The sequence below is a fragment of the Amphibalanus amphitrite genome, unplaced genomic scaffold (assembly GCF_019059575.1).
Source record: "Amphibalanus amphitrite isolate SeventyFive unplaced genomic scaffold, NRLGWU_Aamphi_draft 000568F_arrow, whole genome shotgun sequence".
Classification (NCBI taxonomy): Eukaryota; Metazoa; Arthropoda; class Thecostraca; order Balanomorpha; family Balanidae; genus Amphibalanus; species Amphibalanus amphitrite.
In genome coordinates this window covers 14,769-29,731 of record NW_024882062.1, presented here as the reverse complement: position 1 = coordinate 29,731, position 14,963 = coordinate 14,769, and the positions used below count along the sequence as shown (strand labels likewise).

The window sequence follows — 14,963 nt, the reverse complement described above, 5'->3', positions numbered from 1 at the left end:
GCGCGCTAAGTCCAAGTGGGAGCACAGGAAACGTTACACGCGAGACTAAACTGAGCCGCAAGGCCCTTACTTGGAATTTCCTGACCAGGTAGTGGTGGTTAAGAAACAACGCAACAAGCGTTGCTTAGCGTGACTTCTGGACTCTGAAATACCCCATCGCACATTATTCTCAGGATCATGTTTCTAAAATCGAAGCAATGAAGCTCTGCTAACACAATCATTGATTCTCAGCTGCTTGTAATATGTGTAAAACATGTCAGCCAGCACAGACTGATGCCCTGGCTAATGTCCACGTTCCGTTACCCTGGTCCGTCATGGTCAGGGTCAGGGGGCGTGACCAGCCGGGGGCCCGTCCCGCCTCACACCGCCACCTACTTAAGGCCGCACCGACTGTGGGAGAGCATCAGTTCCACACCGATCCCACTACAGTCAACATGAAGCTGGTGAGTAGCAGATAGGTGCATTAGTCACCTTTGCTTTTGGAGTATGGACCGTGATAATATATCGAATCAGCCCCCTGAACCACCGCCTTTGCCGTCAAATCTCTGAAATCGATTTTTGTCGCTGATTAGATGAATGATCATTTGAATCAAAAGCAGACCAATACAAATAAAAAAGATCGATCAAAAAGTAGCCCTGGCGGCTTAAAAAAATGACTTTTTCTTAAAGGAACCCTCCCACCTTCAAAAAAGTTAATGAATTGGCATGAAAGTGATGTCGGTCGATTCAGAAAGAGTAAAAACGAATATTTACCAAATTTCACCGAAAAATATTCACCGGTTTTCAAGACATTAAACTTTTACTTTTGTTTACTTTTTGGGATCTCCGCTGTACCTAGCGACTTCATTTTGGAAGTGCGGCGTTTGCTGATGTTGATGTTGCGCGCAAATAGCATATATCCACCACTGCTTCACAAAGATGTTAGTATAAGGTTTTAAAATCGCTAGATCACTGCTGACGTCACAAATTCTAAGGGGGCATCCCAATGCATTAGCCCCTTAAAATCCGAAAACTGCAAGTTTGCAATTCCATATCTCCGAATTAAAGCATTTTTCGATATTGTAAGTGCCCAAACCGGTATTTGCAGGTCATGGCCACCAATTTGGCTATCTCAACTCAAAACTAATGTTAAGGTGGGATGGTAACTTTAACGGTAATTAGGTACGATGCTGAGGAGTTCTTCATTACCAAAGAAGCATAACGATTTCATTCTATTTTCAGTTCATCGTCGCTGCTCTGGCCCTGGTGGCCGTCGCCGACCGGCCCCAGCCTTCCTACAGGCCCCGTCCCACCTACGCTGCCCCGACCTACGCTGCCCCGACCTACGCCCCGGCCCCGACCTACAAGCCCCAGCCCAAGTACGCTCCTGCCCCATCCTACGGCCACTCGAGCTACAAGCCGATCGCTATCCTGGAGCAGGAGGACGTCCACCCCGGAGATGGCACCTACAGCTCCAGGTTCTCCACCGAGAACGGCATCTACAGGTCAGTATCAATAATAAAGCAAAATCAAAGGAATAGGAACGAACACGAAATGATATACTGGAAAACAAAGCCGTCTTTCATAAAAAAGAATATCAACTTTGAATCATAAATTGTGAACGTAGATTAGCTGAGCGACAAATTATCATAGTACAATCTTGACTAAATATTTCTCCTTCTTTTAGGTCTGAGACTGGCGTGCCCGTCGCCGGCTACGGCAAGAACGCCTACGGCGAGTCGGAGGACCTCTACCGCCAGGAGGGCTCCTGGAGCTACACCAACGGCTACGGCGAGGAGGTCAAGGTCGCCTTTGTCGCCGACGAGAACGGCTACCAGCCGTCCAGCGACATCCTGCCCACCCCGGTGCCCACCGAGTACCCGACCCCCGAGGTGGACCCCGCCTACGTCGAGCCCCAGCCCAGCTACGGCAAGCCCGCCTACCAGCCGACTTACAAGCCCGCATACAACTAAGTGATCCACACGGCCCTGCGTTACCCTACATTCGTCTTATTTATTGTGTTTTTATATTTATGAACAATGTGATCCGTCAGAGTGCTTTGTTTCCTGTGCAAAATACATACATGCGTTGATATCATTAATCATATGGAACATGCTTCTTTCATTGTGGGTTAAAACAACGAGTCGGAAAATCGATGGACAGATGCTACACTATAATGGGACTAATGCAGAAGCTTGTTTGAAAGGTGTTTGGTTAGCGGCTGCTCGATAGCACGAATCCTAATCCACGATCACGAGCCGTACATGTTAATTTTTCCAAGGATAGGATGTTGGTATAGAGTAAAGACAAGGCAAGCTACTGTCTGAGCCCACTCCCTTTGTTCTGATCATTTACACTTCTTAAGGACAAAGATTCATATACTTTTGGCTGCAAAATGAAAGAGAAGTGTGATTTTTGCTCTCGAATATGTGGATGGACGTGATTATTGGTCACCTATTTACAGAAAGCCAAGTTTTTCTTTCAATAAGCATGCCTTTTAATCAGGGTTACTTTTACAGGAAAAGTTGAGAGGGGGAATAAAGTTCGGGGCAAAGGCGGATCCAGGGGCATCTGAAAGGGGGGTGGGCGGCAATACCATTAGGTTTTTCGTTAGGATGGAGCCCGCAGAACCTTACCTACCCCCAAATCCTATTCTTTCCTCGGGTTTCAGCCACTTTTTTTTGGAAGGTTGCCAAAAAATAATTTTGCTAAAAAAATATACGCACCTACCTTGGCTGTAAGGGGCGGGGAGGTCCCAACTTGACTGCGCCCTTGCAAATGCCAATCAGTAGTATCAACCTATCAGTGGTATCAATAACTAGTAGGTATACCCCGGCCAAACATTAAGTAACTTGGCCCCCATGTGGGTTTTCTTGAAAAGCGAAAAACGGCGGCGCGCAGCGCCGCCAAATTTTTAGTACCTTACCGGGCATCAATTTGAAACCTTCGCACAAAATTTCAAGTCTTAGGTCACCTTAGGTCAGGAGTAATTGATGTCAAACTGTTCGAGCAAAAATGAGCAAAAAACATGAAATTCTTAAACGCTCACAAAAGCTACAGTTAACGAGCAATTCCAAAGTTCTTTGTGTGGTCGTGTATGTAGAGAAACGACGGCGCTACAAAACTGCAACCTCTACAACTACAAGGTGGGCAGTGATATCCGAACAAAAACTAATGAAGCACAAAACTTGAATTATTACTATTAGTATTAGTGAGCAGTGAAAGTTCCATTGGGAAAGCCGGCCGTGATGAGGTACTTTTTTTGCGCCCTGCTCTGCATGCAAAGCAGATGAACGTGAATGCTGCATAAAGAGAAAAGTCATTTATTACTCAAAGCTTTGATGCCTATGGGACAAAAATAACGTTGTTTTTCCTTCAATGATTCCGGTTTGGAGGATGGTTAAACACGGCCATTGTCATATTGGGACAAAAATTTTAGATGTCTGGCCTTGGCGTCGATGAAAAAGTGAAAATAATCGTGAATAAATGGGTCGTTTCTGAGAAAGAACACAGAATATAAAAGGGGGTCCAAAAAGGGGTCACCTTCTTTTTGCGTCAAAGGAGGGGCCATGGCCCATTGCCCCCCTCCCCCTGTATCCACCCTTGGTTCGGAGAGGTACCTAATCCCGTCCCCCGCCGGTTTCTACGCCGACGCCTGTACCGATATGTCAGTGATTGCGAAAAGACGGAAGAGACAAGACAAGAGACGGTCCCACCGACTATCCGATCGGTATCGGGTCAAATCTGGAGTTCCTGCTGCACTGAACGTAAAATGGTTGGATGGAACCGAAAATTGAAAATTAATAATTATCTTAACGCCAGCAACGTTGATTGATGACGAGAATCTGATTAACGATGACTATAGAATCTGAATAGCGAATTGATTGAAAATGGGCTCCAAAATAAATTTGAAGGGAAATTCCCCCTTCCCTCCCTAGCCGTTCAGACACGATTTGAAAGGGGGAGCGGAATTTTCGAAGGGGGGAAATTCCCCTCTTCCCCCCTTTAAAAGTAACCCTGCTTTTAATTTAGGTCCAAATACTTAGGCATCTAATAAATTTGGTGAGTGGTTTTGTGGCGGACAAGGCAGGCAGAATCAGGGGGATGTCGTCCCGGTTCTCCCCATGTATTATTCGCCAATCAGCTTAACACTACCAGTGACGTCACTGGTGGATCACCAATCGGGGCCGTCCGGCCGGCCGGGCCCGTAGGAGGCCAAACGCAGACGTTTTCAGAAAAGCGTAAGCCGTATATGTAGATACAGTCGTGGATGTAGTTTTGCTGTGATTCGGCTCTCCAAGAGTGCGTCAGCGGACCAGGACCAGGATAAAGGTCATAGTGAACCGGCATCTGATAAAATCCGCTCACGGCTTAGCAGCCGACTTCGACTCCCTTCGCCCTCGTAAAATGCAAAAGCTTGCCGGTTATCAATCCACCTGCTTACTGCCTATATCGACCAGTGCAGCCGTTTTGGAGCGGCTCACGGCTGATAACACGCCGGGCGTGCGCTAGCCAGGGGCGGATCCAGAAAATCTCCAAGGGAGGGGCCATTAGAAACCAGGAGGCCCCCCCATAATCCCACCTGTTGGAGGCCCCATCTTCCCACTTGTTGGGCCCCCCCAAAAAAAACTGCGTCTTTTGAGCTTATCTAGCTGTTCAGGCAACATCTCAACATCTGTGCAGGCTTGGAGGCCCTCTGTGCAGGTTAGGAGGCCCTGTAAAAGTGGTCATCTCTGTGAGTATAAGAGACCTCCAAGTTATGAAAAGCTTTACCAATCTTCTAACAAAGAAGTCTTCTCAGCTAGTCTTCTAAGAAATAACTAAGTGGGTAGGTTAAAAAAAAACTCATCGGATTTCGGCCACTTTATTTTCAGGAGGCCCCCTTTTCAGCTTTTTAACTTTTTAACTTTTTATTTTATTTTTGAAAAAAATCGGCCAAGGGGGGGCCATGGCCCCCATGGCCCCCCCCTTGTATCCGCGCCTGGCGCTAGCCGCCGGTGCTAAGCGCTAACCATTGAGTGCGCGTGGCCGACTGCCTCCCCGATGGCGCTGGCCCCCAGCATGGCACCGACACCGGCGCGGCGTCGCTGACCCATGGGGGGGGGGGGGATTGCTAGAGCCGGAATTGGGATAGAAGCCGGTATGGGATTGGGATGGAAACTCAGCGAGACTAAGGGATTGTGTTGTGCCTTCGGTAGGCCCCCAAAAATCACCGGTGTAGTGCCCTCAGGGCCGCCGGTTATGAAGCCTTTGGAGGCACTGGTGTGGGCCCTCAGAGGCATTGGTGCGGGGCCCCGGAGGTGCCGCTGTGGGCCCTCTGAGGTGCTAGTGTGTGGCCCTCAGAGGCGCCGGTGAGGGTCCTCACAGTTGCCATTGTGGGCTCTCTGAGACACTGCAGTGTGGGGTCGTCGCAGTCGGATGTGGGACCCTTAGAGCTGCTGGCTCGAACCCTTTATAAGCCGACAGGGGCTCTCAGAGACCGACAAAGGGCCCTAAGAGGTCTGCGGTGTATTCAGGAGCCCTGTGGAGTCCTCAGAGACTAGCAAGGTACTCTCAGACGCCGGTGGGGGCCCTCAGAGTCGTCGGTGCGGGGCCCTCAAAAGTCACCGGTGAGTGGCCGTCCGATGCGAAGGTCCCGTCTTAGGCCGTCAGAGGCTCCGGCGTTGAGCCCTCAGAGCCGCCGATATATGGCCTTAAGTGTTATGTTCGTGATTCACGGTTCGAGTGAGAGAGAGCTTAAGAGAAACGCGATTTATTTACTGCCGGTGCGAATGGGCCGAGAGAGTCCTCCAAAACTAAACAAGTATGGCCAGCGCCACGCCTAGTCGCCCGCGCCAGTCATGCCGCTTGGCGCGCACGATCAGCTGAGCGTCGGCAGGGGCGCTCCCAGGCACACAGAGGTGGGGCCGCAGAGGCGGTCCAAGTACACACCCCCTATACCCGAACACAACATCCCCCCTCGAGACAACAGTCGTCAAAAACACACAAAAACACAACAATGCACGACGTTGTCTCACAGTCACTCCGCATACGAGGTCGCACCCCATTGAACTCGGAGCCGACCAGGAGCGCGGCGCTGCCGTCGAGAACGACGCGGGAGAGCGGCGGCGGCCGTCTCCACCTGGGGTGACCGCACCGGCGACGAGCGGCACACGGCCGGCGCACTAGCGGCGGGTCGGACCGCCCTCTCGGCGGCGACCGCGGTGCGCGCTGGCGGCGGCGGCGGCGGCGGCGGCTGAGGCGCACCCGCAGCGGGCGGGCGCGGGGCGGACGGAGCCACAGGCGGGGTGGGTTCCGTCAGAAGCGGCCGGTATGGGCGCAGGTAGCGGCGGTTACGCCACAGGACCTTGCCACTGGCCGTCTTGACGAGGTACGTGCGCCGCTGACCGACGCCCACGATCACTCCGATCCGGTTCCATCGGCCGGTGGCGGGGTCTTGAAGGTCGACCCGACTGCCGATCTTGAGCGGTGACAGCCGGCGCGTGCTCTTGTTGTAGCACCTGACGGCCTGCTCCTGGAGCTCGGCAGCCTTTTCCTCGCAGACATCGGCCGCCCGCTGCCACTCAGGAGCGAAGGCGCGGTGGTGCGTGGGAACACCAGAGCGAAGCGGGTGACCAAACAGCACCTGTGCCGGCGACCGCCCGTCTGCTCGGGGCGTGTTACGGAGTTCGAGCAGACTTCGGTCCAGTTGGTCCTGGTCGAGCCGGCCCGATGAGGACGCAGCCAGCACCAGCTTCTTCGCTGTCTTCACGCAGGCCTCCGCGTGCCCGTTAGCGCGCGGGTAGTGCGGTGACGACATCTCATGTCGTACGTCCCAGCGCTGGAGGAACCGGCGGAGCGTGCCTGATGCAAACTGGGGTCCGCCGTCTGACCGGAACACGGTCGGGACGCCCGTCTGCGAGAACATCAGTCGGAGCTGCCGCGTCAGATGGTCTGCCGAGGCCGTGCGGGGACACACTGTGACATACGGCCACCCGGACAGCCGGTCCACGTACACCAGGTACGTGTGTCCTCCAGCGGAGAAGTAGTCGGCCGAGACCGACTCGAAGACGCGTGTCGGTGCGCCGTCCTCCTGCCACATCGGCTCCCGGGCGTGGCTGGGCAGGCGCTGACGGCACTGAGCGCAGGCGGCGACAGTGTCAGCAATCTGCTTGTCGATGCCCGGCCAGTACACACTGAGCCGAGCACGGCGCTTGGTCCTATCAACGCCCTGGTGTGACTCGTGGAGTTTCTCCAGCACACCGCGTCGGAGGGCGGACGGGATGACCAGTCGAGCGCCGTAGACCACCAGTCCGTCGTCGATGGCCAGCTGATGGCGCACGCCCCAGTACGCTCGTACTGCAGGGGGCGTCTCGTGCCGGTTCTCTGGGAATCCGGCCAGGATCAGCTCGCTGAGAGTCTGGTACTCGGTGTCGCGCTCCGCGGCGGCGCGGACTCTCTCCAGTGTGGAGTCGACCAGCGGAGCCAGCTGGGCGCCCTCCTCCGATCGAGCGGAGGCCTGCAGCGCGGCAATGACGCTGGCGTGCAGCGGGTCGTCCTCGGTGTCCACCGCTCCGTCGTCATCAGCGGCGGGGTCGCTGGTGGGCGCTCGCGAGAGCGCGTCTGGGATCACGTGACTCGATCCCTTCTGCCAGCTGGTGGTGAAGCTGTAGGCCAACAACTTCTCTCTCATCCGCTGCAGACGCGGGTTGTCGATCGAGTTGAGCTGCTTGTAGTTTAGGATGGTCACCAGCGGTCGGTGGTCGACCACCAGGTCGAAGTGGGGCATGCCAGCCAGGTAGACATGGCACTTCTTGCAGGCCCAGAGTACAGCAGCCAGCTCCAGCTCGATTACAGCATATCGGCTCTCGGTATCGGTCAGGAACCGTGAACCATACTGGACCACACGCCAGTCCTCGCCGTGCCTCTGGAGCAGTGCAAAACCCAGTCCTCGGGTTTTAGCAGCGTCCGTCTGTAGCACGGTCGGCAGCTGGGGGTCGAAGAATGCCATCACCGGCGGTGACGACAGCACAATCTTGGTGTGCAGAAACGCTGCCTCGTGCTGCTCAGTCCAGCGCCAGACCCGGCGCGACTTGAGGAGGTCTCTGAAGGCCTGAGTCGAGTCAGCCAGCTCCGGTGTGAGGCCGCTCAGCTGATTTACCAGACCCATGAAGGACCGCAGGTCGGTGACGTTCTCCGGTCTCGGGAAATCAGCGATGGCGCGCGCCTTTTCATTGTCGGTGGTGTAGCCGGCCGGGGTGATCTTGTAGCCGCAGAATTTGACCTCATTCTGGGCGAACTTGAACTTCAGCGGGTTCAGCGTGATTCCTCGGTCGTCACAGCGCCGGAGGATGTCGATCACCTGCTGCAGGTGCTGCCGGTACGTCTGTGCCACGGCCAGGATGTCGTCGACAATCTTGACACAGTTTGGGATGTCGCCGAGCGCGGCATCGCCGCGCCGGTTGTACTCGTCTCCAGACGCACTGCATCCCATCGGACAGCGGACGAACTTGAACCTGCCCCACGGCGTGATGAAGCAGGTGAGGTCCTGACTTGACTCAGCGAGCGGCACCTGGAAGTAGCCCATCTTGGCGTCCAGAGTCGACATCCACCGGTGCCCGGCGGGCAGACTCGTCACGGCATCGTGAGGAGACCGGCAGGGGTACGTGGGTCGATTCACGTACCGGTTGAGTCCCGTCAGGTCCACGCAGAGTCGAAACCCGGACGGGTTCTTCGGCACGCACGAAATGGGATGGCACCATTCCGTCGGGTAGTCCACAGGGACGATGACGCCGCGGTCCAGCAGGTCGTCCAGCTGCGCCTTTACCTCGGCACGCCAGGCGAAGGGGATCGGTCTCGCAGCGGTGACCGACGTCGGACACGCGTCGGGCCGGAGTTCGATCGTCATCAGACCGCCGTCCATGACTCGAAGAGTCGAATCTTGCCCGAACACACGCGGGAAACACTCCACCAGAGCGGCTGCATGAGCTGCACGGACCGCCTCCGGTGGGTCTGAGTCGCTGTCCCAGGCCGGCAGCGGACCGCTGAGGCCGGCGGCCGGCCCGGGTCCATCGGCCGGCGGCGCCGGCGCGCCCGTCTCGGTCCCGGTGGCCGGACAGGGCCTGTCACGCGGCTCCTCATACGGGGCCGAGCGGCCGCTGGCGCTACGAGCGGAGCCGGCAGCGGCCGGCGGTGCAGACGGTGTGACGTCATTAGAGGGTGTGACGTCACCAGCGGATGTGACGTCAACAGAGGCCGTGACGTCATCAGCAGGGCGCGGTGCGTCCTCGACGGACCGGATCTGTGCCGGAAAATCCCTCGGCAGAATCCCCAGCGCCACACAGTCGAACCAGCTGAGTAGCAGGCCAGTCAGCTCCCTGATGACGAACACGGCAGCGGTGGTCGATCGGTCGCCCAGCTCCAGAGTAGCCCGGAACGACCCGACACAGGTGAGCGGCTGTTTCCCTACTGCTGAAAATGGTTGGCCGATGCAGGGCTCCAACTGCGCTGGTTCCACGCAGATGGAAGACAGGCTGTCTTCGCCGATGACTGTCGCCTCGGCGCCGGAGTCGGCCCGGGCCGGCACGGTGAACACACCAGCCGGCGTAGACAGTCGGACAGTCACAGTGGGAGTCGGCCGCGTCGAGATGCCGTTCACGTAGACGTCTCTGATGACACGGCAGATGCGCGGCTCTGACGGCTGCCCCACCGCGGGCCGCGCGCGCTCCGGTGCTGCGCGCTCGGCGGGGGCAGCGGCGCTCTCGCGCGCCACCTGGGCGCACACCACTGCAAAGTGGCCGCGCTGGCCACACGAGTTGCAGATGGCGCTAGTAGCGCGGCACGCCGCCGGGTCTGCGTGGGCGGCCCGCCCGCAGCGGCAGCAGCGCGCGCCGGCCGCGCCCGCGGAGCGCCCGCCAGGTTGGGCCGCGGGGTGCGCCTGGGGGCGGCGCACGCCGGCCGTACCCGCGGAACGCCCGCCGGGTTGGGCCGCGGGGCGCGCATCGCGCGACCTTGAACGGCGGTATGCCGACAGACGGCTCACTGACGCCGTCGGTGAGCGGAGGTCGGAGCAGGTAGCCCGGGCGTTCTCTGACGCACGGCAGATGTCCACCGTCTTCTTGAGGTCCAGCCCCGGATCCTCCAACAGACGCTTCACCGTCTCCTCGTCCCGCAGGCCACACACAATCTTGTCACGCAGGCGTGAGTCGTAACAGTGTGTGCAAAAGTCGCAAAATGCCGCGAGCTCCTTCACTTCGCACAGAAACTCCTCAAAATTCTCGCCCTGCTCCTGGACACGGGCGTAGAACGCACGGCGGTCGACCAGGACACTGCGCTGCTTACGGAGATGACTCTCCATTGCGTCTACCACCGCGGAGAGGGGAGAGTCGTCCGCTATCGTCAGTCCATAGCGCAGCACCCGGTGCCAATCTTCGTCGAGAAGACTGAGAAGGGCAGCTCTCTGGGCAGTGACGGGCAGCGCGGACGCGCCGGTCAGAAGCATGTACCCGTCCAGCTTCTCCCTCCATACAGCGAAGTCGCGCAGGGATGTGGAGGACGACAGCTGAGGCGCCGGCGTTGCAGCAGCAGGCAGGCGCACGGGCGGGGCGGCAGCCAACGTCCGGGCGGCTGTCGCCGCCGAGGCATCGTCGGCAGCGACGGTAGCGGGTGGCTGTCGGTCGGCGACCAGTCGCTCCACCATCTGAGTGAGCCGCTCCTCGCGCTGCGCTGAGTCTCGCTCCCGCTGCGCCGACAGCTCCGCCTGCTGCAGGAGCAGCTGCGTCAGTTTCTCAATGTCACTCATCGTCACAGATCACGGCGCGCTATACACTAATCACTGATACACTGATACACCGATCACTGCGCGCACGCACGGAACCATCTACTGACCGCGCCATGTTATGTTCGTGATTCACGGTTCGAGTGAGAGAGAGCTTAAGAGAAACGCGATTTATTTACTGCCGGTGCGAATGGGCCGAGAGAGTCCTCCAAAACTAAACAAGTATGGCCAGCGCCACGCCTAGTCGCCCGCGCCAGTCATGCCGCTTGGCGCGCACGATCAGCTGAGCGTCGGCAGGGGCGCTCCCAGGCACACAGAGGTGGGGCCGCAGAGGCGGTCCAAGTACACACCCCCTATACCCGAACACAACATTAAGAAGCACTGGTTTGGGCCTTTGGAACTTCATTCAGGGGTGTCGGTTGAACTCAGAGGTGGCAGGGTGGGGCCCTCAGCTGGGCACCGCTTTGGGGCTTTCACAGCCGCCGGTGAGGGCCAGCTCGCAGGCGCCGTTGTGGGGGCCTTCAACCATTGGTTTAGGGGGTCATTACAGGCGTGTGTGGAACCCTTAGAGCTGCTGGTCCCTGATAGGCCGGTAAGGGCCCTCAGAGGCCGGCAAGTAGCCCTCAGAGGCCGCCAATGGGCCCTGGGAGGCCGGCAAGGGGCCCTCAAATGCCGACAAGGAACAATAAAAAGCCGGTGTGTGGCTCTTATGGAGAGAAGTGTGGCTATTGTGTGGCTATTCGGAGCACATAAGGTGTCCTTTCGAGCCCTGTGGGGCCCTTCTGAGTCGAAAATGCCAGCGTGGACCCTCAGCCCCTCGGGCCCGAGAGGCCCCCTGATCCGATGGGGGCACGTGCCCCTGCCCCTCCCCCTCCGGGTGCAGATAGAGAATGCAATCGGCGGTGCGGAACACAACAATTGCAATCGTTCCTTCTCCCGTCGCGAGGTCGCCCATCCGACCCATATATCCCAAGATTGTCAACCCTGGGGCTCGGGCCTCGGGTCGGCAATGTATCGGCAAGGAAATCAGCTTTAGGTCGGTAAAAAAGTTATTAAGAGTCATAAGTTGTCGTTACGTTCAGTAATAGCAACGATAAAGTGCCAAATGTACCCGACGTACGCCTTGGAGCCGGGCGCCGCGCGGTATCCACCAGTGACGTCACGCTAATGCTTAGCGACCGGTCCATTGGAAATTGCGGGATGATTCTACCTCTCTTATACGGCCTTGGGCAGAATGTTACGTTACGACACGGACCCACCTGATCCAACGACCTTAAGCCTGGATCCGGTGGATCAATAAGATTTAGAGCCCAAGTTCAGCGTACCGCGATGACCCGCAGGAAGACAGTGACTAGATCCTCCTGGATGTATGCATGTTGTACAGGGCGCCCTGTCATAGCCACTCGCTGGTTTCCAAGGCGCTTGGCAAACGGTAGCGGGGCCAGCGACGTTCATGGGAGGATCTGGCTTACTCACCATCTCGCCAGAACGGCCTCACATTCCACTACCTAGACGACCCGTTTGTCTGTGACAGTTACCGAGGGAGCCACCTGCACTGAAACGGTCACCTACCTGGAAACCAGAAAGGAAAACAAATGAGTACACATAAATGGGTTATGAAGCGACGATTAATATACGTTGCAATAGCGGCAATGGCAAGAAGCTCAAGTGGGTTACATATTCACAACCTTTCTTCCTAAATACACAACTCAACGTCTACTCGCCAATAGCATTCCAGTTCAATGACCTTCATGAAAATCTAGCTGAAGTAATGATGAACTTATGGTAATTTTTGGAGGGTTATACACGTATAACAGTTTTCGGGAGAGGGCAAAAAGCCCTAATCTCAATTCGCGCCCAAGTCAGCATTACTGGTAACATCAGGCCCATGTCACTCCACTTTTGATGACATCATAAGGGGGCCTCCGGACAACAATGGCGCGGTGCGCCACAATCGCTTCAAAGCTGCTTGCCAACAGTTGCCATTTTTGAAAATATCATTTTGAAATAAAGTTACAAGTAATAAAATTTTGTAATAAAGTTGTTGATTAAATCGATACCATATCTACAAACTTACTGAAAAATGATTTATTCATAGTAAAAATATAAGCTCCATGCGTTTTTACGTTGCTTTCCTGCAACTGCAGAGGATTTTTAAATCATCTATATCTTCAAAATCGGCCATTTCTTAGCATATTGCTGCTCTTTTTTATCGCTAGAAAATTAGTTGGACTTTCCAATGACATCAACGGTTGAGCGATATGCGTAGAGTGTCACCAACAATCTTCAAATGAAGTTGGTCATTTTTACGTTGTAAAGGAATGGAGCACCCCTTGCGAGCATCAAGGGTGACGTCACTCAGGATCTGTCTCTGATTGGTCGGCGGGAGAGTGACTGTACCTTCTATAGATGGCCTTGGGTAACATGCGAATAGTTTCCGGACATACCCTCAGACCGATTCTTTTTTTTTACTTTTTTATTGACATATTCTTGCATACAATATGAGCAGACCGAACCCTGCTTGTACGCATCTTCCGGTCCCCTAGTGCGCGTTATCTGCAGTAACGTCGTGCTGTAGATAGTGCCAAGGGATAAAACTCAAATAACGAATATAAATGTTATCCATTTATAGTTTTACGCTATTGAAAAGTTGAATAACTACTTTAACCCGCCACCGCCTGGGGGGTCGGATCCGACCCCCCTCCATTTTTCTTAAATAACTCATGAACCGCTTACGCTATCAACTTGAAACTTGGCATACCTTCTCCCTCATCAATTTGACGTCTCCTGTGTAATTTTTTTTAAGAAAAAAATTCATTTTTTAGATATATCGATTTTAGTGATGTAACTACATGGCATTTTCAGTCAAAAAGTGGTAAATGTTTGAAAAATCGCCAAAAATCGAGGTTTGAAGCATATTGCAAATTATCCCGCGCCCTGGTGGGGTCTGTTTATAACGCGACCTGGTGGGGGGCTATTTTTTGCCCCCCTCGTATCTCCGAAACTACTGACTTTTTTTCTTAGCCCTCGTTTAGTTATGTATGGTATAAACGATTTTTTATGTTTCAATGCACACTTATCACCAGCACAGTGACTTAGGGTCACATATAAGTTATAGCCATTACCATCGGATTCGGCGTGAACAATAAGCCATAAAACATGTGTCGCACGCCCATGTAGCAGAAAGTGAAAACCGTGACCTTGCGTGACCTGACCTGACCTTGACCCGTACTTAGTATGACCTCTATACGCACATGGTACCTTCATTAGGTCTTTGAGGTCATTTTTGGTGAGTTTCGAGCAGCAGCTATCGATTCCGCTGTCCGTAAGCCTAATCATGCAAAACCCCAGAATTTGACCTTTGACCTGACCTTGACCAGAAAGTTGACCTCAATCTTAAAATCTTAAGAGTGCTTTGGGAAGTTCTCGTAGAGACCTTTCGAACGTCGCCTCGCGGGGCTCGATACGACCATTGGTTCTCGAGATAACAGGGGGGTCGGATCCGACCCCCCCCCCTCCCCCAGGCTGTCGTGGGTACGGAAATAGCCCAGGCGGTGCCGGGTTAAGTTCTTATTTCTTAAAATGCGAAAAGCGTGAAAAGTAAAGCATCTCATTGAATCATGTCACCGAACTTCACCCTATTAGCTCCGTGCAGTTGGAAACTGCTCCCAGCCCACTGCTCAGTGCTCACCGTCTAAGTTGACAGCATACCGGAATCCGATTCGAGCCACTTCGCCACTAGGAACATGTATCTGGCTCCCGATCTCGACGGAGATGGACTTCGGCCAGTGGCACCGATCACGCTTCAAACCTCGATGATGAGCTTGATACGCTGACCGGTGAAATTGCAGATGAAGTGGGTGAGCGTGGCGCGCCAAGTCCAAGTGGGGGCACAGGAAACGTTACACGCGAGACTAAACTGAGCCGCAACCCCTTACTGGGAATTTCCTGACCAGGTAGTGGTGGTGAAGAAACAACGCAACAATCGTTGCTTAGCGTGACTTCTGGACTCTGAAATATCCCATCGCACATTATTCTCAGGATCATGATTCTAAAATCAAAGCAATGAAGCTCTGCTAACACAATCATTGATTCTCAGCTGCTTGCAAGATGTGTAAAACATGTCAGCCAGCACAGACCGATGCCCCATGGCTAGTGTCCACGTTCCGTTACCCTGGTTCGTCATGGTCAGGGTCAGGGGGGCGTGACCAGCCGCGGGCCCGTCCCG

The 14,963-nt window shown here is 55.0% G+C and overlaps 2 protein-coding genes across 2 annotated transcripts; one reads left to right on the top strand and one right to left on the bottom strand.

Moving 5' to 3' along the window:
- Window positions 1–401: 401 nt before the first annotated feature.
- Window positions 402–2,085, top strand: LOC122394000 (adhesive plaque matrix protein-like). Its single transcript, XM_043390522.1, has 3 exons — window positions 402–443; window positions 1,222–1,484; window positions 1,667–2,085. Exons 1-3 carry the CDS (start codon window positions 435–437, stop codon window positions 1,950–1,952), a joined length of 558 nt encoding a protein of 185 aa, XP_043246457.1. The 5' UTR covers window positions 402–434; the 3' UTR covers window positions 1,953–2,085.
- Window positions 2,086–5,817: 3,732 nt separating this feature from the next.
- LOC122393994 (uncharacterized protein K02A2.6-like) lies at window positions 5,818–10,759 on the bottom strand. The gene is made up of 4 exons (XM_043390517.1): window positions 10,005–10,759; window positions 9,190–9,785; window positions 6,226–8,898; window positions 5,818–5,843 (listed from the first exon to the last, which is right to left on the bottom strand). Exons 1-4 carry the CDS (start codon window positions 10,757–10,759, stop codon window positions 5,818–5,820), a joined length of 4,050 nt encoding a protein of 1,349 aa, XP_043246452.1.
- Between the last annotated feature and the right edge of the window lie 4,204 nt (window positions 10,760–14,963).

What these genes read in the sequence shown, in the direction of transcription:
- LOC122393994 (XM_043390517.1), bottom strand. Translation starts at nt 10,759, where the DNA reads ATGAGTGACATTGAGAAACTGACGCAGCTGCTCCTGCAGCAGGCGGAG. An exon ending in GACCTCCGCTCACCGACGGC is followed by an intron (nt 9,786 to 10,004) that starts GTCAGTGAGCCG and finishes CCGCGCTACTAG; the next exon opens with CGCCATCTGCAACTCGTGTG. An exon ending in TGTTGACGTCACATCCGCTG is followed by an intron (nt 8,899 to 9,189) that starts GTGACGTCACAC and finishes TGTTCGGGCAAG; the next exon opens with ATTCGACTCTTCGAGTCATG.
- LOC122394000 (XM_043390522.1), top strand. An exon ending in ACCGAGAACGGCATCTACAG is followed by an intron (nt 1,485 to 1,666) that starts GTCAGTATCAAT and finishes TCCTTCTTTTAG; the next exon opens with GTCTGAGACTGGCGTGCCCG.